Here is a 27,803-nt window from a genome sequence, read left to right on the forward strand (position 1 = left end):
TGTCCACAATAAAGGATTTAACGTGCGCCCGGGGGCCGGTTAAATATGGCACCGTTCGGGTGGGGGGAGGTCAATTAGGCTCCTCTGAGATATAAACAACTGAGAGAGCAAGAGGCACTAAACTCACAGAGATAGGCTTGTATGTGGACTTACTTGTGCCAAATTTTCAAGTTCATAGATTTATTGACCTATAGGTCAAATACAGTAAAGAAGATCCAACTCCAGACCGGTGTCCGAAGCTCCTTCATACTGCCTTGTTGCATGACATTTTACCCCGATGCTTCTACTAATCAAAAGATCATTGGTGTTTATCTCAGGTCAGTGACCTCATTTGATCTTCAAAAGGTCATAGCGACCAAAAACCTGCGGGATTGTTTTGAATTTAAATTTCAACAAGCCCCAAAGATGTGTTACGCTAGGTTGTATGTTTCTGAAAAAGGTTTATCGGGCTTATGTTAAGGCAGTGACCTCTTTAAACTTTTATGAAGGTCGAATAACGCATTTTTCTCCATGAGATCAGTGAATTCAAAATGAGCGTCAATAACTGCTTGTGCTGCTGCTCCTTAAAGCAAGGTTTTCAGCCCAAAAAAGGTTTTCACCTCGACCTCGCCTTCATGCCTGACCCAAGGTCAATGCGATTCGTCGTAATCTTAAATTTCATCATCTTAGTGCCAAAGAAACCATTTCAAAAAGGTATCGCTTCGTCTACCAGCCCGTTATTGTATCAGATTGAACGAGTCCCTAGGAATGGTCCTTGTTGAGAGAGCCATGGCATGACTTTGACCCTTCATTGCCTAGCGATCTTACAAGGTAAAGCAATTTTATGCCAAAAGATTGGGTGCTCAATCTGCTGCAGCAGCTCAAAGTGTGACACCGTCACGATGTGCCGCCATCGTGCGGCTATGCCACGTCATACGGAGGCTGTTTTGGAAAAAAAACTCTGGTGAAGATGTCTTGGTGAACGGTACCGCATTTATGCCACATCATATTTTGACGAATTCCTAGCTTATCCTGTCGGATTGATGTCCTGAGGGATTTCTGACGTCCGTCCAAATATTGCACCGCGCGCTGAACCTTGAACATGGATACTTGCACACGTCGGACAACGCTCGCCAAAAAGTCAGCATGCGGGAACGACCAGCACGGGGCGGGGCGGAACCTGATCAGTTTGCTATTGGAATCCAACGTCCAGTCCTGTTTAGATAGCCTTGCCGCTCCAGAATCAGACAAGAGCTTGAAACGCTCCCGTGGCTGTGCCAACCCGAGTCTCGTACCTCGAGCGATGCCCCTGACCTGGACGACCGCTTGCCCGTGGCGGGGACTGTGTCGCGGTCGCTGTTCTGTTCGTGGGTGGAGAGCGTCATACCACTGTCAAGTGTTGGCAGGAGGCACGCACCTGTGTTGTCTGTGGCTAAAAGTTTGTCCTCGTTCTTTGTAGCTAGACCTACGTGAGAGAGGCCTCAGCAATAAGTGGACATTATACATTGTAAGTTCCGGAGGGTGGCAGCACTCAGAGTCTTTCGGTTACCTTCTCAAGAGTTTCCTCGCCTTTTCTGCACCCACGTCTTTTCTCTCACCGCTTTTGAATGTTCGGTTAGCTGCTTGAATGTTATCGTGTGTGGCTCTCACTGTACGAAGCATTGTACATAAATACCTTATCATGGATGAAGCTCGGTGCGAGGAGTGCGCCCGGCAGACGCAGCTGTGGGGAGGGGTGGCTGGCGGCGATGCTGGGTCCCCTCCCAGCTGTCTCCTGCCCGCACAATCCATATCACACCTGTTCTCAGAGAGCGGCGTTCGTCGCCGCAGCGCCCGGGGCTCCTCAAACTTCGTGTCTATGCATGACTCTGCCGACGCAATTTTAACGACTTGCTGAAGCCAGCATTGGTGGAGGAGCCAAAGGATCACCATTGAGCCTCAGTGCCGAACCGCGCTAACGGCATCCCTCGAATTTGAAGAGCCCCGTCCGGCCGGCCTTCGCCCGGGTGCAGTGTGCGGGTGTTCCGGTCTGCGGCCGGGTGCACTCGGCTGGTGTGCGGGGCGGGTGGTGTCGGCCGGGGGAGGAGCGCCGGCTCCGACTCGATCCATGCTAGAGCCGCACGCGCCGTGTTTACCCTGTGTGTCCTGCACCCAAGCATGCACGGCCGAGGAGGGTGCGGCGTCACAGGGTGCGCCACGCGCGCCACCGAGCCGGCAGGCTCAGGAGGCGCCACCAGCGGCCGCCGCCGCCGCCACCGCCACGGCTTGCCGCGCTTACTAGCACTAAAATCACTCAGGGACAGTTGATACTGAACATACGGAAGCACCAGGTTTGTAGAGGCCAACAGTCCGCTTCGCATGGCGCATGCCGCCTGTGACGTGTGCGTGGTGTGTGCGTCCTGGCTGAGTCGCATGACGAGTAAGAGCCGTTGGCCTGCCTGCTTCGTATCTTGGGCAGGGGCGCCAGATTCAGGGCTTCGTGCTTATGCTTGAATCTAAGGCGAACCCTCTTCAGAGGGCGTTGCCTTGGAAACGGGAGCTGCAACGACAGTCATTAGCCTGAGAGTTGCCTACGTGTTCATGTACAGTCTGTTTCGCGGCTCTGTAATTAATAATTGGCGCAATGAATAAGCAGCTCGTGAATGTGTGTTTAGGCCCTTGTATTTCTAGTTATGTGTAACTTGAAACTGTGTGTGCTTGAGGTACACCAAAACCTCGTGTGTAGTCAGGGATAAGGTGCGTTAAAAGTCGTCAAGAGCCTTCCAGTCGAGATAACTCAGTTCTGTTTCCGTCGTTGAAATTATCGATATTCAACCTTTTTCACGGCATTTAGTGATCGTACGAATTTTAGAAGCACCTTCAGAACAACACTCAGGAGGTCTAAAGCTCCGCACATGAAGGTTGCACGGCATCTGAATGTCGCGTACTAATGTAAGGCAACTGCTTCAAATGGATGCCGCCGCTTGACTGGGGAAGAAATAACTGGTGATTTTCAAGCAAGAGCATAAAACCGTTTCGGCAACCACCTGTCATCTAAAGATATACCTACAGTTGTCATCACATGCGAAGCGCGCAGAACGGTGTTCCAGTGGCTGAACCCCAGTAGAAATGTACATGTTGGCCCGCAGTGGATCTCGTGTATCTGGCTCGGCTCTCTCCCACGTCGGCCGAGGTCCGTTGTGTAGCCAGCCGCTGATAGCTCGGACCCAGACGCTTTGCTTGACGCCGTCCCGTGACTCGGTTGGGGTCGGTCTCGCGCGGGGGGAGGGGGGAGTGTACCGCTCATCGTTCGGCGCTGCCGGAGCGTCAGCTGGCCTGAGGCCGGGGAGGGGACGGGGGCGCCCGTGGCGAGCTGACGCCGCTGACTGGGTCACATGTCGTCGACAGGGGCGCACTGGCAGCGAGGCGACCCGCCGCGGCTACCGCCTCATGACCTCCATCTCCATGCCCGTCTTCGACAAGAACAGCAAGGGGGTAAGGGTCGGCCGGCAGCCGGGGCGCCGTCGATCATTGGGCTCCAGAGGGCGCAGCTGGAACGCGACCCGGTCTGCTCCGTCAGCTGGCCGGAGCCCCTATGATCTTGTGGCCTCGCTCAGCGGCCCAACACGAGCTGCACGGACGAAGATATCCCACAGGGCCACGCCTGTTTGCATTGTTCACACCAAATGTTACTTTATATTGTTATTCACATAATACGAAAACGGAAAATGGTGAGGGTTATATCCTGGATCACTTGCCAGTCACTTAAGTCGGACCCTTTATGATGTAACTAAATAAGGAGTATACAAAATAACCCACTTGTTTGAAGTACTCTGGCTTAGGCGAGCTCTAAGCGTGGAAGCAAAACCTCTAAGCAAGCTCTGTATTCACCCATTTGAAGATCAGCTAGCTACTGCCGGTCCCTCGTGGCCTCTGACCGGTGCCGTTGCTTTACAGAACGTGACGGAAAAGGTTTTCGTCAATAACACTCAGTGGGTGTACCGTACCCAAGAGGTATCCACTGTTCCAGGAATGCTGTACCGTTCTGAGTTTAGCTGCAGCTTTCCAGTCGGGCGGCGTGATAGCGTCCGACAGCTAGTTAGGGGTGCCACCTCCCGGTGAAACGGCCCGACTGTTGGCCTGATCGATGTCAGATCATAACCAGCTCAGGCCAGCGCCTGATTGGCTGCTGACTTGGTCCTCTAGCCGTGATTGGCCCGCGCCAGCCAGCGTTGCTAGCGCGAGCCGCACGCGAGCAGTCCTACGCCGATCCTCCAACCGGCGCGAGCTCAGCCTCGTGGGCCTGCTCGTGTGCTGCGCCGAAAACTGACCCGACCGTCCACCGGGAGGTGGCGCCCGCGTTTTGCGTAGCGGTATGTAATCTCTCGCGCGTTGCGGCGCCGTCTTTGACAGAGCATGTGTGCCCGCCCACGCCGCCCCCGTCCGGCCCTGCGGCCGGTGCGCCGCCCTGGGACTGGGTGGAGGCCTCCACCGACGCCGCTGGCGTCAGCCGGGGTAGACCTCAGCGACGGGAGACGCCGCGCTCCCCTGGCGCGCACGGCGGGGCACCACAATGCGAATCGGCGGCCTCGCACTTCTGGTTTACGCGGTGGAGATGCAGGGGCCGTGATCAGGGGTTGAATCGCAGACTAACGCAGGCTTTCCGCGCCCGGGTCGTCAGCACCAATCCGCGGTCCCATGGCTCAGGCGCCACCGCGTGAGCCATGGGACTTTTGTCTGCAGTGGAGCCAGCGGGATTGGAAATTGCTGCTGGGCGGCCGGATGTGTCGACACCGCGTGAAACTCTGAGTGCACCGGCCCGCGGATTAGTTCTGTGAGCTGGCCCAGGCCTAGGCGGAGACGCACTTTAGCTGGTCAGTAGGCGAGACGTTAGTGTAGAGGAGTTAGGAGTACGTAGGCGTGCCTTAGCCGGGTAACTGTGACAGCGTAGGGTCCATGAGGTAACTAGGTCTAGCTGTATGTGCAGAGAGATGTTGTTAACCTGCGGCAGAATGGAAGGCGTTCATCCTCCGACTGTTGGGTCACAGGGCTCCGCGGATACTAGAGATGTGAAGAGTGAACTGGTTAGGAAATATTTCATACAACCGCACTGCATGCTTTCTGCTGACGACCTGCTGAAACGACTTTTGGTATGCGTATTTTTACAGAAAGCTTCTAAATCCCGCAAGGCGAATTTTGCAGTTCAACTGCGTCATACTATGCATCGAGCGCTGCCGTGACAAACTGCCAGTTTGTCAACATTTTCTTCTCTAAGCTTTTCGGGGTCATGCTGTCAGCGCTAAATCCTGACTGTACATACAAGCATGCCGCATCTTGCCGACGTCTGTGAACTGGGGCTCGGCCGGTCACGTCTGGCGAGCTCAGCCGAGGCTCGGGGGCCGGGGACGCCTGCGGACCGGGTCGACAGACCGGCCCTGGGGCTTGGGAGCCCGCAGTGCCCGGCCCTGGGCGCGGGCTCGGCACTGGTACGTCCATACTTGGGGTGGACGGCGGTGGCCGGTCGGGGCGTGGTTCGGGAGCTGACCGATCAGCTGGGGCTCGTGTCGACGCGGTGTGTGGACCGAGGTGGGGATCGGCGGGGACGTCTGTCCCCCAGCGGGGACCGGGACCGACTGCGCGCTAGCGTTGGGTCTCTGACGGTGCGCCGCCCGGCGCCGCCCTGTTGCAGAAGCGCGTGGCCCGGTTGCTGGGCGTGGCCGGGACGGACGTGCCGCTGAGCGACATCCAGAAGCACGCGCCGCCACACAAGGTGAGCCGCGTCGGACACGTGGCGGCACCTGTCGCGGCCGCCGGCAGGCTCAGGTGCCGCCGGCGGCCGCCAGCTGACGGACGAGTCGGCGGGACTTCTATTGAGTGGCCGTTGGCCACCCTGTGAGTTACAGCTGGCTTCGTTCGAGGGCGTTGCTGTGAGGATCAATGGATGGGACAATGCTGGTACTGCTGAAAGGTGAAATAGGTCAAAATGTGCCGGGAGTCGCAACTTTTACGGCGTAAAGCTTCCAGGCTGTGGTGCTATAACTTTTACATTGTACGTGGCGAGTACTTATGACATTACAGTGCAGGATGAACAGTGCGAATGCATCGGCCAGCGGAGCATTTAAAGCGCACCTCCTTCAACTGTCCTCCATGTCTGCAGCTCGGCGTCAACGGCTATTCTTTCTTGGTCGACAACAACGGTTACGTGCTGTACCACCCAGACCTGCGCCCCGTGGTGAGTCAGCCCGTCAGGCCGTGCTGAACGGGCTTCGGTCTGCCCTCGACAGCTTCTCGCTGTCGTTACAGGATATGTGGTACGATGTCCTCGCTTGTTCGAGTGAAATGAGGACCGGCTGGCGATGCGCCAGCGCTGTGTATCAATCAGGTTATGTTCGTTAAAGGATGGAGGTCCTGTCTAAAACGATGTTTGTGAAATGCAAACTGCACGTCGTTCGCGGTCAAAAGCGGCACCGTTTTTCCGCGCTGTTATGTCCTCTTCGCAAGAAAGGCTTCATCTTATTGACACTTTAACTGGGCCTGAGGATATGGATCGCATGGTGGGCTATATTTACTCTTCCTTTAGTGTTCCTACAGAGCTGTGTGTGGTCATTTTAGCCGGCATTCACTATATTATCACCGTTTACTTCTCAATGAATGATTGCAGTTATTTTCTAGTTAGCTCTGGCGTTCATCGAATGGCAAAAACGCATTTTGCCCATAATGACTCGCTCCATGAGAAAGGTACATAGGTTCAGGTTAGGAATCGCTACCCTTCTGTCCGTTCTGTGCCGTCTAAAGGTTGCTGACTAGTCGGCGGTAGGCTGAACATGCCGTTCTTTATGGTGATTGTCCATCTGATTACCGCGCCGATGCGGTATGCCCTGGCGTACGGGTGTGCGTGTTTGTGTGTTTGTGTGTGTGTGTTTGTGTGTGTGTGCGTGTTTGTGTGTGTGTGTTTGTTTGTGTGTGTGCGTTTAGCTTGATTTCCCTGTGTAGACCGACTCATCTCTGCCTTATCTCACTTGAACCTTGGTTGTGTAGAAGAAGACATCGTAGTACCTGCATTTAAAGAGAATGTTCCACATTTGAAAATATGGAAACAACTACCAGATATGATGAAATAAGCTCACTCACAACTATTGGCGTACTTTTGAGTGAAAAGGGCTGCTCCAGACAACACAATTTCTCTTTTTAGTAGACGTGCTCCTCAATGCGTCATTGTATGATAACGTCATCGTACCCCGCACAACATTGATTGAGAGCCACTTGACGGTCGTTATATCTGGAAATCATGCTCACAAACGCCAGATATGAATGACTCGACAATTGTTTTTATTGGTCGTGATCGTTGTGTGGCTAATGGAATTGCAGGATTTGAATGGCATTATTATGGCGTCATGGATGCCTGGGTGACGGCGAAATAGTCTCTTCGAAAATCTCTGCACTTCCTCGCGGGCGTGCAGCTTAAAAACTAGAGCGGATTAGGTCTTAAGAAGTGCAGGGCTGTCAACTGATCCCAATGATCATCAAGATCGCTATTTCGGCTCAAAAGCCCCCAAAATGTGGAACGCTCTCGTTGATATAATCTAGCGAGCTGTATTTCGGGCGTTAGTGTATCTAAGCGAGGCTAACCGCATTACGTGGCCTTAATTGGCCTCGCATCGTTTTATGTGAGGCCAATTCCAGCGGACAGACCCCGCTGGCTGGCACTGGGTCGACCTGTTACCTTGATGTAGATAATTGCGCAAGGCTGTTGTTTGCGGTGAACTGAAAAAGCAATTTCATCATGTTAACAAATCCTCAGAACCAGCAAATGAAGTTTAAACAAGGACTTAAGCTACGGATAACGCTTATGCGTAACGCTTATGCGCAAAATATATGCAAAACTCTCGACTGCCGAAGGCGATGGGGCAGGTCCCTGGCTCAGCAACAACGCATCAGGTCACTTATGTTCTTATCCGGCAATTTTTCAGCACAGAGAAGCCACGAAGCAGTTCCAAGAGATCTTGAAACCCAATTACAACACTGTGGACTTGGCCGAAGTGGAAATTGTAGACAACGACGAGCCAAGAAGTAACGATACTAAGCTGTTCATGGTAAGAGACGCTGCCACAGATGCCGGATAACGGCTTGCCTATGAACAGATTCTGCTGTTAATAATTTGCATTGGCATGGACGACAATTGGTAACTCTGTTAACTGTGGCTATGCACAAATGATGCGCACACGCAGAACTTGGACGTCCAGGCTGCAGACTGATCTGAACTGATAACGATGCGTTAAAGACCTGTGTCATCGGCTCGGTTGTCGCATCGGTATTCCACCGGTGTTGGGGTGGCTGTTTTGCCACTCCAACATCTCTAGGAGGTCGCTTAAATGAAACAAGCATGTAGTGTGGAGGACGGTCGTGTGATAAACCGTTGCCCTGTCAGGAAGTACGGCAGCGCGCTGTGGGGTGATAGTGTTGCCTGTTGGACTCACCTGAGCGCCACCTGCCGTTTCAGTTGCGGAAGGATATGATTGATCGACAGAAGGCGGAGACGTCGCTGTATGTGCGACAGCACCTCGACGACATGGTGAGTGAAAGCTGTCGTTTGATCTCGGATTAGGTGAGACCCCCACCTCATTCATCAAGTGTTCAGCTGTGGCCGAGGCTGAGCTGCTCAAAAGGTGCCAGCAGCATGAGCAGCGGTCAGGCGACTGAAGCTTCGGAACCTGCTGAGTTGCCACATTGCGTCAGTTAAATCGCCCTCGCTAGCGTATCTCGTTAAACGCATTGCTAAAAATTGCAATACGAATCAGGTACGTCTGTGTGCACAATCGACAAGTTCATATCTGCATGATCATGTGGTGCTTGATCAATGCGTGTTACCGTACCGCTTTCAGCAGTTCAGCATATGTCAGTGGGAAGCTTGTTCGAGGGCTACACTCTTCCCATGTTGCCATGCAGAACTGGGTAAAGTGCCGTTCCCTGAAAGTTCAAGTTGTTACCCTACACATAAACCGTTATCCCGATCTTTCCTGTGGCATTGAGCTCTCTAGTGACCAGGGTCACAACCAGCATTTAAAAGGGGAAGGAAGTTGGGGCGGGGAGCTCAGGGTGTACACACCATGCCGCGGAGCCATCTATGGTGAAAAATAACGAGATGGGACCCCCTGCCCCCTTTGGCTTTGCTCCTGGTCGTGACTCAAAACTGCGAAAAGCCGAAAGGTTAAAGCAAACAGATGCTCACGCACCCGTCACCCAGTAGACCCAGTTGTGGTAGTACCCACTTAGCATTTCCAAAAAACGCGTGGCACGTAAGTAGCGCAACCATGCCTTCACCGTCTTCTAAAATATTGACGCGCTGCTTCTAGAAACGCGTCATCAAGCGGCGGCAGAAGTACTACTACCACCCGGTGGACTCGACGCCGTTCTCGCTGGGCATCGCTCTGCCCGACCGGTACGGGGACGAGCGCGTCAGCGGCCAGGTGGAGCTGACTCAGGCCGGCAGAAATAGGGAACCGAGTAAGTGTGGACAGCGCCCACAGATGGGGACGTCGTTGTACCTCTACACGCCAGCGGCTGCTGTTTTTCACGGGCGCTGGTAGATGCCTGCGCTGTTTTGTATGATGTGTTGTGCCATGTCGCGGGTGCGTCGGTTTTCACTGCAGTAAATACTGCGAGGTTTTGGAGCCCAGAATATCTGGACTGGCCGGCCTCGGGTGGACTACGGCATTGCGTTGAACATGTGGTTGAAGAACCGACTGACTGTCGGTGTCATGTTGCAGTACTGGATTACCTCGAGGGTCCGAATTGGAGCGTCCACCCAGACTGGGTGTACTGTGAGTACGACAACCAGGACACCGACGCTCATTCGTTTGACACCCCGGAGGATCAATATCGGCATTTCCTGAAGAAGGCCATCTCGACCTCCGGCTTCCAGTGGCGCTCCAAGCGCGTGTACCCGGTGCCGGAGGTCAAGGAGCCCACCGGCCGCTACAGATGTGAGTGTTCTGCCGGCAACCGGCCGGTAGAGAGGAAGCCTGAGAGATAGAGAGATAGCCTGCCGCCTGCCGGCGCTGGGACGTGGCCCCGGGAATCAGGCGATACCCCGCCACTGTTCTGTCCTGCAAACCCCACCTGGCCGGTTTTGATCATCCAGTGTACATGCTACCGGCAGGAAGCTGGTTACAGGTGTGACATTCAGTGTCTGCTGGTAATGTGATTTGTAGCATCGTAATGCCTTGGGCTCATATCTTTGTCCAAATGTTCTAAGCAAGCTTTAAGGTGTAAAAACCACTGAGCTGTGAAGTCGTTCTCGAACGCTTGCACAGCGAAATGCGAAACATGAATGCCATGACTTGCGAGCAAAGCGGTGAGCCGGGTTAGTCCTCTTGAACAGCGAGAATGCTCCCATCTCAAGGGCTGTGGCCAGCCTCAGTCCCACCGCCATGTTTCCCTAAAGGTTGTCGTGGCAGCCACTGATCGCAGCCTCATGCAATTTTCAGCAACGAGGAGCGCGATTCTGTAAAGCCACACCGTGAACGCTTGCCGTAGAAATCTGAGTATCTATGGTTAGAGCTTTTGCAGGATGCAGGTAATTACTCACATCTAGCTTCTAAACGTTGCGTGAGAATAAACTCAACTATGTGAATGTTCCGTAATTTCCGTAATCTGGATAGCCACGTCGCAGGGCCTAGATCTGGACGGCCGCGTCGCAGGCTCCAGATCTGGACGGCCGCGTTGCATAGCCCAGACCTGGACGGCCGCGTCGCAGGCTCCAAATCTGGACGGCAGCGTTGCAGCCTCCAGATCTGGACGGCCGCGTCACAGAGCCCAGACCTGGACGGCCGTGTCGCAGGATCCAGATCTGGACGGCCGCGTCGCAGGATCCAGATCTGGACGGCCGCGTCACAGAGCCCAGATCTTGACGGCCGCGTCGCAGGATCCAGATCTGGACGGCCGCGTCACAGAGCCCAGATCTTGACGGCCGCGTCACAGAGCCCAGATCTGGACGTCCGCGTCCCAGAGCCCGGATGTGGACTGCCGCGTCGCAGCGAGACGAGACCAACACATTGTGACGGAAGAGAGAACTGTCGGTCGTGTCGACAGCGGCGTGGGTGGCTGTGTGCCCCCCCCCCCCCCCAACCCCCCTACATTTGATCATCAAACACATCCGAACGCTCACCACGGATCCGCACGCTTGATGGCATGTGTAAGAACTAATGTTAGCATCGCAAAACTACAAGGAACCTAACCTGAACATGTCTTGCCTTAACGATTATTTTTCTCCTCTTCTTTCAGCTGACGAAACAAGATCAGGGACGTATTTCTGTAAGTGAACACTGTTATCTGGATAGGACGTGTTTTTCGTCCCTTATATGTACCATTGTACTTCATTAGAAAAGGACCGGGTGTGCGAAGCGGTCAGTTTTTACGACCATCGTTTTGCTAACTAATGTTGGGCTCATTGTACACGAGACGGTTTGTCATTTTAGCAAATTCGAAAACGCACAAAATTCGGAACCTGCCAATGGAATGACACTATATACCGAGACCTGTTATTGGTCCAGTGACTGCTCGAGTTACGCCCGACTCGCCAGGCCGCGGAGTGATGCCAGAATAAGGTGGCATGCTTTGCTGCGTTTTGAATCGCTTATTTCTAAGATGCATTTGAGTCGTAGGTCAACGTATCTTGTGTACAATCGGTCATGTACCGACAGAAGAAAAAGTTGAAACGAATGAAACTAAAAAAGTTTCTATGCAAATGTTGATCTTATCAAGTATTTAGGAGTTCTTGCCACGGGCGGAGGCTGCCTAACTCAAAAGACGGTCATCGTTCATGTATTCTGAAGCCAACAGTCGTGACAACATCTAACCGCATCACGCTTTGTTTCAGGCGACCGCGACCTCTTCCAGTCGGTGGTGTTCGACGCCAAGGTCACGCTGTCCTTCAAGCAGGGACAGTCCTCCTCGTGAGTTTGCAGACCTTCCGTGAACTTGATCCCTTGCACAGAATAAGTGGGCCGTCAGTTTGTCACGCTGTCCAGCGTCAGTCACAGCACTCCACCAAAGCACTTGTCGGCACTTCGCAGTGCACTATTTCACCATTCAGTACAGCATGCCGACTGGGTGAGCAATGACTGAGACACGGCCATGCCATCTGATCCTGTTCTGACCACTATGTGTGTGTGTGTGTGTGTACGTGCACCAGTTTGGGCCCCGCACGCTCGTGGCGACGTCTTGGCACTAACCCTCCTGTGCACTCCTAGCAAGCACCCACTCGCGCCTATCGTCGCCCAGATGGCCAGGTACAGTATGCAGTGGACCGGTGCCATCTCGCTCCAAGCGCACACCTAAGATGTCCTCTGTTAGTTGGTGCGATGCGCGAATTCGAAGGACAGTTGATTGTTTGAGAACAGGTGTGAGCTCGTGAACATGGTTGTGACCCACGGTCCGTCCGCCATGTAATCATGAATGTGATCGTTCAACTATACCACCCATGTCTTATACGTGTATTCTTAATCCAATATGCGATGGTTTTTCTGCAATTTTTGTTTCATTCCCTACGGATATACACATTGCAGGCACGAAGTATACCAGCACTTTTTCGTCAGTTGGAGCTTAGAACAGCATCAAAATTCAAACCGGGATGAACGAGGCACCACTTGCTGCCCAGGTTGATTATGCCAGGCTTCGTGCGCCTGACTTCCTCCAACGGCGTCCGCCTCTGTCGGCCGGTGGCCTCCCACGTGGTGATAGAGTGGGGCGCCTCCATCGGAGCAGCCGTGCTGGTCGCATCATGCCCAGATAGCCATGTGTGGTCCACGCTTCACACCACGCTCAGTGGTGGCTTTTACTTTCATTCCTGGCTCGTGGCGTCGGTGCCGCGGCGGTGAATTCAAGATGCGCCTTATATATTCGAGATCTGCATTTGATCGTAAGGCCAACGTGGACAGCTTGAACACTGTGCTGTTCCGCTAACCGACCGAGCCGTCCTGCACGTGGCGCTCGCGCAGGCCTGGTGCGGAGTGGAGTGTTCACGGCAACATTGGGATATGTCGCGCATATACGGCATGCAACAGCCGACATCGATCTCCAGTTCTGCACGGCTCAGCTCAATCCTGGCCACCGTCATTGTGGCCAGTGCTCACAACCCCTCACTACGGGCGCGAAGCCAAAGCAGTGCACCACCACGGCACCACTCCTGGACAGTTTCCACCAGATGGCGTGCCGCAGCGAATACGAAAGGCGCTCCGGTCGCCGCCGCCGCCGGCAGTGTAGCGCAGCGTGACTGTGGCAAGGAGGCAGCAACCCACTGAGAGTGTCAGCCCGCGGGCTTTGGGCCGGCGCTCCCAAGGTCCTGAGAGAGGAATGCCAGCCGCGCGGATGGCTGCTCGAGTTAGCAGCCTTGCAACATGCGCAAGGGACCATAGGCAATGATGCGGTCTGAAACCGCACAACGTGTGTGGTTTGTTTTCCAGTGCAGCCAGGAAATCATTGTAAGGCTGGTGGCGCGCCTGCTTTGTCTGCCGCTGTAGTGCGGCGGAGCGAGACAGGCGCTGCTCATGGGTACTGTGGCTGCAGCTGTCATGCATACCTTCGGTGCTACCTTCCGGCGCCATGCACAGTTGCACTAGCAGGACTTCGCTTTTGGGTTTCGTGGTGTCTGAAATGGAACTTGCATCGCATCCCACCGACGGCAACGCAGCCACCATCGTTGTGTCCGTAACATTCGCGGCCGTTTTCAGCGCTGGCAGCAGTGGTATCCCCACAGCTTCAGTCTGACGCCGCATGCATGGCTGTTCATGCCACTGCCGCCGACAAGACACCGCCTAACCTGATCCAGAAAGCGACTGTACCGCAAACTGCAGCGATTAAAACCGGCGTGTCGAGGCTTGGTCCGGCCCACGCCGCCTCCAGAGCCTCACTCGTGCCTTACGCTGCAGCGATGCGGTGCAGCCGCGGCCCGGAGCGGGAGGGGCGTGTGTGCCGTGACGTCAGCAGTCCGCCCTGTGAGGAGGGCGTGCATCAGCTGCTGCTCCGTTGCAGGATGGGTCTGTTCCACACATTCGGGGCGGCGCACAGCTTCGTGGCCACCCGCTCGGGCTTCACGCGCTGGAAGACTCACTGGCCCCGAGACATGGATGTCGACCGCGAGGATATGTAAGTATCGCTGCCGCCGGCCGGCCGCGCGCCGCAGCTGGCGTGCTGGTGAGGACGGTGCTGCCATGTTAATGAGCAACGAGCGGCCGACGTTTTAAGGACGTGTGCGTGTTAAAGTACCGTACAGATTAACTCGCTGAGAACGTCGTCTCCGTGTAACATCGTCCGTGTAACACGCTAAGAACGTCGTCATCGGGGCAAGCCGTAGCCACCCGTGGTGTACTGTTTTCGTATGTCCTCGTGCATAGCTGGATCACGCGTCCCATCACACACTGTTGTCTGCATGCGTCCCATTACACACTGTTGCCTGCATACGTCCCATTACACGCTGTTGCCTGCATACATCCCGTCACACAGTGGGATACGCATACGTCAATCACACGCGCACACACTTGCCTGCATACGTCCCACCACGCGATGTTACCTGCATGCGTTCATCACACGCTGTTAACTGTATACGTCCCATCACACACTTAAACCTGCATGCGTCCATCACACACTGTTAACTGCATACGCCCCATCACACGCTGTCACCTGCATGCGTCCTCACCCACTGTTAACTGCATACGCCCATCACACACTGTCACCTGCATGCGTCCATCACACATCATTACCTGCAAATGTCCCATCACGCATTGTTGCCTGCATGCGTCCATCACACACTGTTACCTGCATACCTCCATCACACACTATTACCTGCATACGTCCCATCACACACTGTTAGCTCCATACGTCCATCACGCACTGTTACCCGCATACGTCCCACCACACACTGTTGCCTGCTTTCGTTCGTCACACATTGTTGCCTGCATGCGCCCATCACACACTGTTACCTGCATGCGTCTCATCACACACTGCTGCCTGCATACGTCCCAACACGCACTGTTATCTGCATGCGTCCATCACACACTTTTACCCGTACGTGTCCATCACACACTGTTGCCTGCATGCGTCCATCACACACTGTCGCCTTCATACGTCCCATCACACACGATTACCTGCATACGTCCCATTACATATGACGCACCAACATCGTTTGCGCTGTGGAGAACTGCTAGATTGTCACTGGCCAAGACCGCCACTGCAGCGGTGCCACCACTGCCTGACCGGTGACTGCGGCTGCCCGATCCGTGACATGCACCGTGATCGCCTGCGCCGCGCCGTCCTGCGCCGTGCCTCATGTCACGCCGCCGCCGGCCCTCCGGCAGGAAGTTCAATGGCGTCCGTGCCACGGACGAGGTTTGGTACAAGCGGGCCGTCGATTACCACGACCACGACCCGACTGCGTTCGTGTACTCGGTACCGTTCGACGCCGGCCTGCGCAACGAGTCGCTGGTGACCGGCGCGCAGGCGCTGTTCCTGCGCAAGGGCAGCAAGCGCACGCCGGCAGCCGTGGTCGGCATGCAGTTCCTGCACTCGCGGTTCCGCGAGAAGTTCCTCTCGACGGCCAACGTGAGTGACGGCCGGACGCGGAGGTGGGAGCGATGCGGCACGCCATCTTGGTTGAGATGGTCGTTTGATCGCCTGTTAAGCTCGGCCTCGTTCAAGTCCAGCCCTGGAAAACTGGTATTGTGATATATGCCGCGCCTTAAAGCGCTGTTGACATGCTTTGGTGTGGCGATTTGTTTGTGTCATGGATGTCCTTTCGTGGATTATGTGGCAAGCCTTGTTGTCCAGGGGGCTGGGCGGTGTCCTGTGTTGTGTACTATGTTCTGGCCGGTGTGCTGTCGTCGCCGGGTCGTCCGTGATCGGACGCCTCTGACCGGCCCCGGACATTGTCCGCAGTGTCCTGCGCTGGGCAACTGCTCGCAGACGTGCGCCTCGGACGACCTCGACTGCTACCTGCTCGACGACTCCGGCTTCGTGGTGGTCTCCAAACGGCACGAGGAGACGGGCCGCTTCTTCGGCGACGTCGACGGCACTGTCATGAACGCTCTGCTCAACCACAACGTGTACAGGCGCATCACCATGTTCGACTACCAGGGCGTCTGTCTGGACGTCGTGTCCACCGGCAGCTCGGCCTGGACTCTGCTGACGGTTAGCTGACCTCCTCGGCGGGAAGTTATCTGACGACAAAGCTTGTGCTAAGCATTCACGCTGTTTACCGATGCTTTTGCGCTCATAACGCCATCTGCCTCGAACTGCTTCGCTGTGGAGTCACCTGCGGAGAGCGTTCGTGTTCACGCTGAAGGGATCTGCCCAGAGCTGTTTGTCATGTCTATCGTGAAATCGTCTCTCCAGCACTGACGTGTCTTCGGTGAAGCTGCTCGTGAAGCTTGCGAAGCTGTGTTCCATGCCGCGGCCGCCCTCGTCGGCGGGCCGGCTGGTCGGCACGGCATCACGCCGCGTGCCGTGCCGAACGCCGCGGCTGACTGCCTCTGTGCCGGGGCCGGCAGCCGCTGCGGTATCTGCAGTGGTTCGCCAGCTGGCTGGGCGGTAAGATGCTCTGGCTGCTGGTCCAGTCCAACCTGCTGCACCTGCTCGACATCAACCTGGCGTGGGCCGCCGAGACGGTCGTTAACGACAACATGGGTGAGCGCGGCCCATCGGCCGGCTGTCGTGCCGTGCCGGGCATGGTGTCAGCGAGCTGCGGGGGTTACGTGTCGTGTCAGTTGAGATGAAGCGGTGCTCACGAGCAGTTTGTCTGGCTCTAATGCCGCTGGTGTTTGCAAGCGCTGCTACGTGGGTTTACCCTGCAGTTCACTTACTGGAGAAAAGAGGAACTTAATGCCCCTCTTGTTCATATCGAGTATTCCAACATCTAATTCCCGCGCACTGCATTTGCTGCGTGCCCAACGTAAACCAGTCTGCCTGGTAAGGGCTGTGTGTTTGGGTCGACGGCTGGTCCGGAGACAGACGGTGGTGTGAACGCCCTCCAGATCACGGAGCCGGCGGTGACGGCGACGCCATGTACGACTACGACAGCAAGCACACCTGTGTCCAAGTCGCCGACAGCCATCAGCTCTTCAAGATGGCGCACATCAACAAAACGCGACCGCGCCCATGCGACAAGCATGTCGGTCTGTACACGCTCAACCACAACACCAAGCCGCTCAAGGCCTCGCTGGAGCACTGCTACGGTATCGACAGCAGTTCGTGTAGCAGGTGCGTGGAAGATTTTATGGAATCGGTGCTACGTGACGAGTCAGCTAGCTTCTGCGACGGGTAACTACCGTTCGGTTTTTCGTCTTGTTTTTAGCATATGTGTACCGGCTTAATATTATCCAGATGTAACTATGTCTGTATGCTCCCGCGTAAGGACACATAAATCACACGATGTTGCTGGTTAAGTAAACTCCGCGATGTGACTGCCTTCGATCGCGGGGCATCGCGACCAGCCACTGCCGCGAGGCTCGCCGCTCCTTAGTCTTGCTTAGCCGAGCCCCACGCGCTTTGCTCGGGCTGCCTTCCGGCTGTCGGCCAGCCTCGCCTATGCTGAGTCCGGCTACCGCCTGCGTCCGCAGGCAGTTTGTGCTGGAGAAGGTGCCGTACACCAACCTGATGATGCTGGTGGTCAACACGCTATGCCCGTGCGAGGGAGACATGATCTCGATCGAGGCGCACGAGTGGGAGTACGAGAACGGCACGCAGTGCGCGCGGGAGCGGCTCGAGCCGTACCGGAGGCGGCCACAGTCCTGCCAGAGCTACCACGCAGAGGTGGGTGTCGCCACGCTCGCGGCCGCTTCCTCAACGCAGACTTGCGATCCCGTTCTTCCATGACTGAGAGACAGAGACGCCAGCTGGAAGGCACGGACGCGAGTCTGTCACACTGACACGGACTCCCTGTGCGCCTGCTGCAGGCGCGAGTCCGTCACACTGACACGGACTCCCCGTGCGTCTGCTGCAGGAGGAGAACATCGACATGTGTGGCAGGAGCGGCGCGACGCGGCTCGTGCCGCTGGCCGTCGGCTGGCTGGCGCTGCTGGCGCCGCTGGTCCACCGCTGGCTGCCGACGTGAGCGAGCGCGGCCGGCCCGGCCGGACGGCGGAGCCGGGGACGCCGCAGCGCGCGGCGCCGCTCGCCGGCACGCGGCCGGCTCGTGTGAGGCAGAGGCGGCGGCGGTAGGGGAGCCCGCGACGCGACCGCCCGGCGGGAGCTCGGCGGGCCGCCGCCACGCCGGGAGAGGCGAGGCCTGCGTCGGTGGCGTGGCTGCCCGGCCGCCGCACGAGCGGCCGGGTCGGCCCAGCCTTGCTGAGCGCGTCCTTCCCTGCCTGGCGCTTCGTCCCCACCCAGCTGCTGTGCTACGCGCCGCCGGAGGCGCTGAAGGGTGTTTTCCGTTTGATATTAATACGCTGTAGTGATCCGACCGAGATTACCTGTACATAGACCGCGCGTTCGTACCATGGTAAGGTTTACTTGTTCTGTTGTCGTTGCTGCAGGCGCAGCTTGCACCGAGCTGTGTGAGGACAGCGAGCGCCTTGACTCGGATGCGTTGCGGCGCAGTGAGGCCGCGCCGCTGCAGTGACCCCGTGCTGGTCACTGCGGCCGCCATAAACCCATTCCCCGTGTGACAGTCAGCTGGCTGGTGGCGGATGTCCGCCGCCGGCCGGAAGGTGGCGGCGGCCCCAAGAGGAGCGGCGCGGCGGACCAGAGCGCTGTCTCCCCCCCCCCCCCCCCCCCGGGCGCCCGCCGGCGGTGCCGACTGCGAAGCCCGGCTGTCATCGGTGGACGTCGGCGGCGGGTGGGCGGTGTTGGGGCGGCTTGTGTTGATTCGCTGGCGGAGCGTTGGGCCGGCGACTCCCTGTGCCCGACTCCGGGTGCTGCCTGGCGGTGGGTCGGGGCGGCTCGGCGCGGTGCGGCAGGCTCGGTCGGCGTCTCCCGGACGCATGGACGGTCCGGGACGGTGCGGCACCGCAGGCCCGGTCGGCGTCTCCCGGACGCTCGGACGGTCCGGCACGGCGGCCGCTTCGGGGCCGCTCGCGGCACGATCGGTGCGCGCTCGTGCAATAGCGTCTAGCGATCTCAGCCTGGTCGGCGATATCTAGTCGGGGGTCCTGTCTTCCAACTTAGTGCCTCGTGTGTGAGGAAGGTCATGTTTCGGGCTCCCGCGAGTGGACCTTCCGAGTGATAATGCCCTTTGTTTTCTAGAGGCGGCCGGGCGGCGGAGAAGCGTCGCGCCCGGCAGCGCCCGGTCCGTCAGCCGGTCTAGCGCTGGTCCGTGTCAGCGTGTATACTCTCAGGCGCGCAGCTAGTGGACGCGTGCTCGGTGCGGGGCGGGTCGTGCCCCGGATGTGGGGCTGGAGTGCGTGAAGGCGTGAGGCGTCCGTATTCCTTCAGCGGATAAGAAAATTATCTAGGATGTGATAAATGTTGAAGAGGATTTATCTAGACATCTGTGTACTTTCTACTTCTAAGGAGTCGGGTAGGCCGATTTTGTATGTGCTTTGTAATCATTTGCTTTGGGGTTCGATCGACAATGACCCTTTGCTAGACGTGCTTCATCCGGGATTTTGACGAAGATAACAGTGATCTGTGGTGTAGTGTTTCCTTTCCCTATATTTGTATGTCTGCCACCTGGTATGGCTGGAACAGCCCGTCGGGACCGCTGTTAATACCACCCAAAACCATGTTTTTATCGTCGCCAACTGCATGCCCCAGTTCCTGCTCCGGTCTGCTGCTTACTTAATCAATACACGCCAACCTATGGTTGCTGTCGCCTCTGCGAACTGCAAGCTGTAGGTCTGGTACGCTACAGAGTACTGCGTGGACAATGTGTGGCTCAGTGCGGCCGCATCGAGAGCTGATGGTCATCCGGTGCGGATCGGCGTCCGATCAGCACCAACGGTATCAGAGCTCTTCACTCGCAATGCCTTGGCTTGCTCACCAAGGTATGTTTTTATCCAGTTATCCAGACGTGCGTAGCATGCTAAATGACGTTGAATGGTTCTCAAAATGACAGTCATGGCAGTTTGATGTCCCGCAGCCGTTGATCCCCATGAAGGATGACTATTAGCATCACAGGCTGTTGCGCCGGTTGCAGTCTTGCGCCACGTGAACCAAACGAAACAGGCTATCGACGAAGACATCTGTTTACTCCCAGGACCTCGCTGCCGTACAAGATATCGGAAAAGCTCCACAACGGATCGCATGAAGCTCGGCAATCCGTGACACTTGTGATCGTCGCCGTCTCTAATTCAAACGCCTGGACGCAGAGCCGCGCCAAACACTTTGTCCGGACGACCTTTTGAACCGGCGGCGGGTCTGTCAAAACACGCCGTCTGGCTGCACCAGTAGAGCACCGCGGCTTCGCACCGCGCATTAGCGCTGCGGCGGCGCTCCACACGGGACGGGGCGTCACGCGGGGGCAGACCACTCCTTCAGGGTACGTGGCGTCTGGTGGTGGGATGGGCGTGTAGACCTGTGTGGAATCACGGGTCGGGGACGTCTTCACGAGGTGAGCTGCTTCTCCCCGCCCAGCGTTCCACGCCAGCCAGACAGCAGCCCGCGCGCGGTGGCGCTTTCCACGTGCGTGGCCGCTCAGGTGGAGCTAGAACTGACCCAGCGACTCCGCTGTGCTCTTGCGACCTCTGTGCTCTTGTGAGTCAGCCTGACGGACCTGCACACAGCTGCGGGTGACGGAGCGCCGTCCTCGCCCGGCCCGCGGCGCAGCGCGACATGGCTCGGTGGTGGCCGGCTTGGGCGGCGCTGCTGTGCGTGCGGACGCTGGCCGCGCCGCCCCCGCTCGCCGAGTTTTTCCCGAGCACGGCGGCCGACCTGAGCCGACTGACAGTCGTCACGGGCATCGCCGGCCGGCTGCAGCTGGAGCGGGCGCTGCGTCTCGCCGTCCGCCGGCCGGCCGCGCCGCTCATGCTGGCCACCTCCGTGGGTGCCGGCTTCCTGTTGGGCCGGCTGCACGGCGACACGGTGCCGGTGGTGAAGCGGCGTGACGCGCGCTTCTCCGACCTGGCGCTGACCGAGCTGCTCGACCTGGTCATCGCGCGCTCGGCGGCCGCCGGCGGCGGCGTGCGCGTGGCGCTCAAGCTGGAGCTGACGGGCGTGGGCGAGGTGGCTGCCGTACTGCCCGTGCTGTGCGCCCGGCTGCCCAACGTCAGCTTCCCGGTGTGGCTGGCGGCCGAGGTGCTGCCGGGCCCGGTGCGCACGCGGCCGCGCGCCGGCAACAGCAGCGCTCTGGTGGCGCTGGCCACGCGCCGCCTGCCGCCGGCCGTCACTCTCTCGCTCGCCTGGTGGACGCGCTTCGTGCCGGAGGAGGCGGGCGTGTACTCGTGGTCGGCCGTGCGCGCCATGCGTCGGCTGGCGGCGCCGCTGGCCGGCCGGCACGGCCCGGCGCTGGCCGTGCGCGCCTCGTTCCTGCGCGGCGCCAGTCTGGAGCGGCTGCAGTGGCTGCTGCTGCGGCTGCCCAACAGCACGCTGACCGTGTTCAGCGGCGGCGTGGACCGGCAGCCGACCGAGACCGTGCACTGGCCGACGGTGGTGGCGCTGCGGCGCACCGTCGGTGCGCACCGGCTCCTCTTCGAGCTGCACGCGCCGCTGTACCGCCAGCTGGCGCACGCCCTCTGCCGCTACGCTGACGAGTGTGACGCCCGACCGCGGCTGGAGGGGGCCGACGAGGCCGGCGCGCCTCGGCCGGCCGCCGCTCATCTCCGTCTCATCGCACTCCTGCTGGCGCTCGGCTGGATCGCCCAGCCTGGCGGGCTTTAGTAGCCGGCTCACTGTCGACCACTGAAGCCCGCGAGTCGCTGTACACTTTCTCGCGCTACCTGTGAGGCATGCGGAAGCTTCGTGTTTGAGCTAAGCGGCCTGAAGGTGGATCAAGTCATGTCCCTCTCACAGGAGCGCCCAAGCCTCGTTAAAATGTATCGCCGATCACGGCAGGCTTTAGTGGCGTGTCATTGTTGAGTGTTGCGTTGCTGCACAATCACCCTCGCTATTCGTGTGAAAAGCTTAGCGTCTAGGCTAGGTGACGTTCATGTGGATTTAAATAATCACGCTTCTAGAGTCACTGGCATGTGACATTCTTGCAGAAAATATGTTTTCTACGAAAATGCAGGTTGATAAACCGAACCAAGCGGGCATTATTTCCAGGTAGCAGGTCAGGTTACAGCGGTGTAGTGCTATGAACCCTGAGTGGCTAAATCAAAATGAATTGCTACATGAGGCTTAATATGAATGTATGTACATGAAGTCACATTGATGCCATCACGCGAAAAATAGCCATCTACACCTGGATGCGTGAGGATGTATTGCCGATGTTTACGCCCGTAATCTTGCGGCTAAGATCGCGGGTGGCAGTTATGTTTGCCCACCGATGTCCTGATGCGGTATTTTAAAGTTTTATCGATTGTATTGCTCCAGCAAACAGCTAGTGTCCGGAATTTCATTGGAGCATACATCACTGACAAATACAAGCACAAATATGAATGCCCACGTCACGATTCAGATCATCAGCCATCGATTTGGTATTAGAAAATCAAATGCAACTACTTAAGATGGTCTCCTTGCAGCTTCCCTTTCCCTTATCCGCTTCTAACCCTGCCTTAACCAACCCCAATTTCTAATCTCCTTTTCCTTACCCTAATATATTACGGCCTCTCGCTCCTGATCTTTCTGTTCTGCCCAGCCTCATCCTGGTCTTCTATGATCTGATGTAAGCTGTCCAATCGCGTCCAATTCCTCCTGGTTCGGCCACATGTGGCACTTCTAACAATATACCGTCGGGTTTTTGTGGGCCAACGCAAGACCTCTTTTCTCCTCTCGACGGACCTTAAGCCGCATTCGAGAGGGAAGTTTACTTCCGTCATAAGGCCAGGCAAGGATTACGTTCAACCGGCTTATGCTGTCCGGCGCAAAGCAAGGGAGAGGATATTTTGAAGTGACGTTACGATAACCTGTCTCATTTTTGCCCAGCAAGATCATAGCAAGTAAAGCAGACCGCAGCAATATATATATATATATATATATATATATATATATATATATATATATATATATATATATATATTATCACGACACAGCACACATTCAGTATGCTTGAACGACGAGTGAGCCTCTTCACCGGCCCTTCCACCAGACTCCTCGGGTGCCGCGAGTCCTGTGTGTGGTGTCTGTGTTGGCGGTGGCCTTGGCTCAGCTGACTTGTCGGCGACCTGTGCGATATATAGATGTCGGGCCGCTTCATTGCCGCGACGGGGAGATCAGTCCCGGGCTCCGCTGCCCGGCGCGACCTTTTAGCGCTGTGCGATGTTTTTGAGCTCTGGAAAATCCGAACTAGGAAAAACCGGGACTTCTAGCCAATAGGGAAAACCTGCAACCTTTGCCAAATCATGCAGGAAACCCCTTTTCTTGAAGTTAAATTATCTAGTCCTGTACTGTGTAAAAACTTCAAGAGGTGAGGGAGCAAATCAGAATAAGAATCACTGAGGAGAGAATGGAGGTTGAATGGAAGCCGATTAGCGTTGGTGTAATTGATGAGCGGTTGTCTTGATCGTTGATATACCGGACACACGAGGAGGAAGTGATTTATTGTGGATGGGATCTGGCAGCGATGACACAGCGGACGAATGTGCTCGAAAAGGTGGTAGTGGGTGATTTTGGTGTGACCGATACGCAGTCTGGCAAGCATCACTTCCTTGAGGCGATTATATTAATTAATTGCCGGCCAGTGCTGAAGTATTGGTTTGGTTGGGTCATGGTGTTGATGAGCGCGTTGATCCCATTTGGTTTGGAGAAAGAGACGAAAATGTAAATTGATGACTGCAAGGATGTCAGAAACGGGACAATGAAGATGATTGCGTTCCGGAAACATGAGACTTCATTTTGCTTCCTCGTCAGCAGTGCTGTTTCCATGAATATTTGCGTGTCCAGGTATCCAGAGAAATATCGCGTGAGTTTGTAGAGGAAGGGAGCAGAGCGCTCGTCGTACGCCGTTTAGAACTGAGTGGACTCAATTATATAGAGTGATGGGAGATTCTAACGATGAACGGGAGTCGGTGCATATGACTGCCCTTTGTAGGCTACCTTGCTTGATGTAAAGCGGAGCTGCCAGGATTGCTGTTGGTTCAGCCGTATACACAGTACTGTGATTTGACAGACGGTTTGATTTGTGGTAATTATGATGTACGAAGGCAGCTTCTGTGCGGCCATCGCGTCGGGAGCCGTCATTATAAATAAAAGCGTGCTGGTCATGTTCTCCTTTGAATTCAGGCAAGCGTGCACGCACTTCGGTTTCTGATACGTTTCGTTTTTTGTGTTTAAACAGAAAGATCACAGTAGGTATAGGGTCGCCCCAAAAGGTTGGGGGACTGGGCGTTGGGCTGCAGGGGATGTCTGGGAGATTAAGCGCTCGTTGCGCTCGAATAACGCGAGTGCTGGTGGTTGGATGCTGGAGTCCCCCGTTGGTAAGTGTGCGGTTGGGGCGGAGGTGTGCGAGGGCGTTGTATGCGGGGTTACCAACGTGCGCTGTGGCTCTTGCATAAAATCTGAGAAGTTGCAATTTTCATCGGTGTGATGGGAGGGGATATTCGTGTCCGCGAGCAGAGTTCAGACCGGGGTGGTCCGAAGTGCAGCAGTCACTACGCAGAGGGCTGCGTTCTGGATGGTCTCCAAGGTTTCTACTTTTTTGAAAGAAATATCATCAAAAAGTCATTTTAGTCCAAGATCGGGCGTATCAGGGAGGTAGAGAGGTGGAGGAGAGCGCGCCTGTCGGAGCCCCACTCCCGTCCTGCTATGCATTTCACTATGTTCACTCGTCTGGGGTAGCGTTGCTTAAGGTCAGCAAAATGAGCATTGAAAATAGACGGCGATCTAATTTTATTCTAAGGTATTTAAAACTGTAAGCTAAAGGGATTAGCTCACCATTAAGATTCAGGTGGTGGGGGTGGGACGTTGAACATGATCTTGCCTAGAGAAGATAGTTACAGCTTACTTCGCGGGGGAAATCTGCCGTCCCCATCGTGTGCACCATGCGTGAATATCATTTATAGCTAATTCTATACAATGCAGTACGTGATCAACATTAGCATGTGTATGCCACACAGGCAGGTCGTCCGCGTATAGAGAATAATGAAAATGTGGAGAAATGTTATTAATATTATTGAAAACATCTTTGGTCATTACAAGAAAGAGGGTTGAGGATGAGACGCTATCCTGAGGAAGATCGTGATCCTGCGCCGTCGGAGAAGAATTAGTTTTTCCGCAACGCACAGAAAACGTCCTATCAGTTATCAAGTTTTTAATGAAAGCGGCGAGCCAACCGCGAACTCCGATTTCATGTAGTGTAATGAGGAGGGCACTTGTAGTTACCCTGTCGAAAGCGGCCTTTAAATCCACGACGGGTGCTACCGTACTTGATTTAATCTGAAATCCGAGCTAAATTGAATCTATAATGCGGACCAGGCTATCCGCCGTGGAGCGGCCGGGACGAAAGCCGTTCTGTAAAGGTGAAAGCACAGCTGGTAAGCGAGATGGGGCGATAGCTCGAATGGTCAGAGGAAAGCTTAGAAGGATTAAGCATAGGGATAAGTGTGCTAGAGTGCCATGAGGGAGGGAACGATTCATTACCCACGTATCGTTAAAAGCCGACAGAAGATTGGCGTGTCCAGACCTAGTGAGATAACTAAAAAAGGGGCAGGCTAACTGGTCTGAACCGACAGAAGTGTTTCCACGCTAACTAGTCGTAAGGTCTGATTTATAGGGTGCGAAGAGTACGCTGAATGTCTCAGTGTTAGCAGGCGCGAAGCTGAGTGCGGGCAGCGCGGTGTTGAGTGTGGTAGTGATCTGTTGGGAATGCTGTTCGGATGATCACACACGGGTGAAGTGTGCGGCAAATTTGTGGCGACTTCGAATAGGAGTCTGTAATGTTGATTGCCGACTACAAGGTGCTGGGTTTTATAATGCGGCGTGCGTTTGTTTGTGAAACACCAAATCAGTGACACTGTTTTAGACGGGGGGGGGGGGGATAAAGCGATTGAACGCACTTGAAAATTGCTCTCAGCTTTCCTGTTCCGCGCGTTTAATGATTAGATCGGCTTGATGTTTAGGTCTGCGAAACTCCTCTCCATGAGCTATGCAAATGCAACTATGAAAGGCACGCATAGTCCGACGTCGCAGGGCTACTGCGTGCTGACACTCATCGTTCCACCAGGATGCATGTTTGGTGCCCTGGTCGACGGTGAGTGTGTGGAGCCAACTGGTGCGCTGAGGCTAAAATATTGTTAAGAGATGCAGGGAGACGGGAGTTGAGCCTGGAAGGTGTGCCTCATCAATATACATTTGGAAAGATGCCCATTCCGCTCTGCGCACATCCCATTGGGGAAGACATTTAAAGTCTACTTGCCTTGATGGGACCGTTAAATTTGTGTGGATTGGGCAGTAATTACCAAAAAAAGGGGTCCTATTGAACATTGTGTGTAACGAGTGGTGCTATACGTGGTGTTGTCAAGGCTAGATCTATGACAGAGTATGTCACTGTGCCTCCGTGGTGATGCGCATGCGTAGGTGTCAGTTCGTTGATACAGTGGACGTGAGTGTCCATTAGTGTGTGTAAAACTCTCCCCCTTGGTTGAGTGTGCGTAAAACTCTCCCCCTTGGTTGTGTCGTTTTACAACCCCATGCGCGATGATGGGCGTTCAGATCCCCAAGAAGGAGGCAGGGCGAGGAAATTTGTGCGAGTAAGGCGGAGATATAAGCTGAGCAGACAGTGTTAGTGGGGCTAAGGTAAATAGAAAGAAGGGTAAGATCTAACTGCTAATTTTACGTTTATTGCAACTGAATTGAAATGAGTATTAAAATGAACTTGACGATGCAAAAGGTATTTGAGACAAACAAAGCCGAACCGCCTCGGCGCGGGGTTTCGTTTATGTATGTGAGTAGAGGCATTTACCATTGATCTTAAAGCTATAATCAAAGAATCCGAATCGTTAGATAAGGTCTTCTTAAACGGCAGCTATCAATGTTTTGTCTTTAATCATACATTTCTTGAATTCTGCCCATTGGGATACCAGATGTCTCGTATTGCATTGGAGCAAGAATTCATCGACCTGGGCATTCATTTAGGGAAGGGAGGGAGACCATCCAGCGGAGCGGCGGTGAGAGGAGCGGTTGAAGGGAAGCAGCGGCGGAGCGTGTAACGGGTCGGGCTCGGCGATCAAGTGAAGGGCTGGCCGAGGAGGTTAGTGCCGGGGGCGCGGCGGCTGGAACATCGGACGGAACTTCTAGGGACGCCGGTACGGGTGGGGTGGGGGGGGGGTGGGGGGTACGGGTGGGGGGCTCAAGCCGATCATTCATCGAAACTTTTGAAATCCGCGGGCGTTGCGCAAAAAACTTATTTGTCATGAGTTAAAACAGCTTCGGAAAATCTACATTTATTAACAGGGCCTACTCAGGCTGATTGTCGTTCCGACTCCGGTGCATTCCAGACCCTGGTTCGGGCAGGTCGGGTCCGGTCGGGTCCAGTCGTCGATTGGGTCCGGTTCGGTCAGGCCCTTGCTGGTTTTACCTCAGCCCCTGACGAATAGATATCGCATCCGTATGAAGTGATTTACAACCACACCTGAGCGTAACGTCACACTGCAATTTCCCCATGTTTACCTTCTGACGCTTTGTTACGCCCCAACATCGCCCCCCCCCCCATGCGCAATGGGTTTATGGACGACCGGTAGTTTCTTCCCAAGTTGATATATATATATATATATATATATATATATATATATCGATGTTTATATCGATGTTTCTTCGATGCTATA

General features: G+C 55.5%; 1 protein-coding gene across 1 annotated transcript in view; it reads left to right on the top strand.

Moving 5' to 3' along the window:
• The first annotated feature begins 217 nt into the window (after positions 1-217).
• The window catches only part of LOC119111455 (voltage-dependent calcium channel subunit alpha-2/delta-3), a 42,754-nt gene continuing 15,168 nt past the window's right edge, over positions 218-27,803 (top strand). The window contains exons 1-22 of the mRNA XM_037235272.1: positions 218-1,486; positions 3,367-3,453; positions 3,916-3,972; positions 5,648-5,728; positions 6,116-6,190; positions 7,929-8,051; positions 8,459-8,530; positions 9,312-9,462; positions 9,726-9,941; positions 11,242-11,271; positions 11,837-11,912; positions 12,210-12,248; positions 13,990-14,103; positions 15,312-15,555; positions 15,889-16,140; positions 16,500-16,635; positions 16,983-17,208; positions 17,568-17,760; positions 17,951-18,029; positions 19,284-19,309; positions 21,022-21,180; positions 21,442-21,637. Of these exons, the coding sequence (XP_037091167.1) occupies positions 3,409-3,453; positions 3,916-3,972; positions 5,648-5,728; positions 6,116-6,190; positions 7,929-8,051; positions 8,459-8,530; positions 9,312-9,462; positions 9,726-9,941; positions 11,242-11,271; positions 11,837-11,912; positions 12,210-12,248; positions 13,990-14,103; positions 15,312-15,555; positions 15,889-16,140; positions 16,500-16,635; positions 16,983-17,208; positions 17,568-17,760; positions 17,951-18,029; positions 19,284-19,309; positions 21,022-21,180; positions 21,442-21,637 (2,590 nt within the window). The 5' untranslated portion in view covers positions 218-1,486; positions 3,367-3,408. The remainder of the gene's footprint in view (positions 1,487-3,366; positions 3,454-3,915; positions 3,973-5,647; positions 5,729-6,115; positions 6,191-7,928; positions 8,052-8,458; positions 8,531-9,311; positions 9,463-9,725; positions 9,942-11,241; positions 11,272-11,836; positions 11,913-12,209; positions 12,249-13,989; positions 14,104-15,311; positions 15,556-15,888; positions 16,141-16,499; positions 16,636-16,982; positions 17,209-17,567; positions 17,761-17,950; positions 18,030-19,283; positions 19,310-21,021; positions 21,181-21,441; positions 21,638-27,803) is intronic.

The sequence above is a fragment of the Pollicipes pollicipes genome, unplaced genomic scaffold (assembly GCF_011947565.3).
Source record: "Pollicipes pollicipes isolate AB1234 unplaced genomic scaffold, Ppol_2.1 Scaffold_7261;HRSCAF=8764_pilon_pilon_pilon, whole genome shotgun sequence".
Lineage (NCBI taxonomy): Eukaryota > Metazoa > Arthropoda > Thecostraca > Pollicipedomorpha > Pollicipedidae > Pollicipes > Pollicipes pollicipes.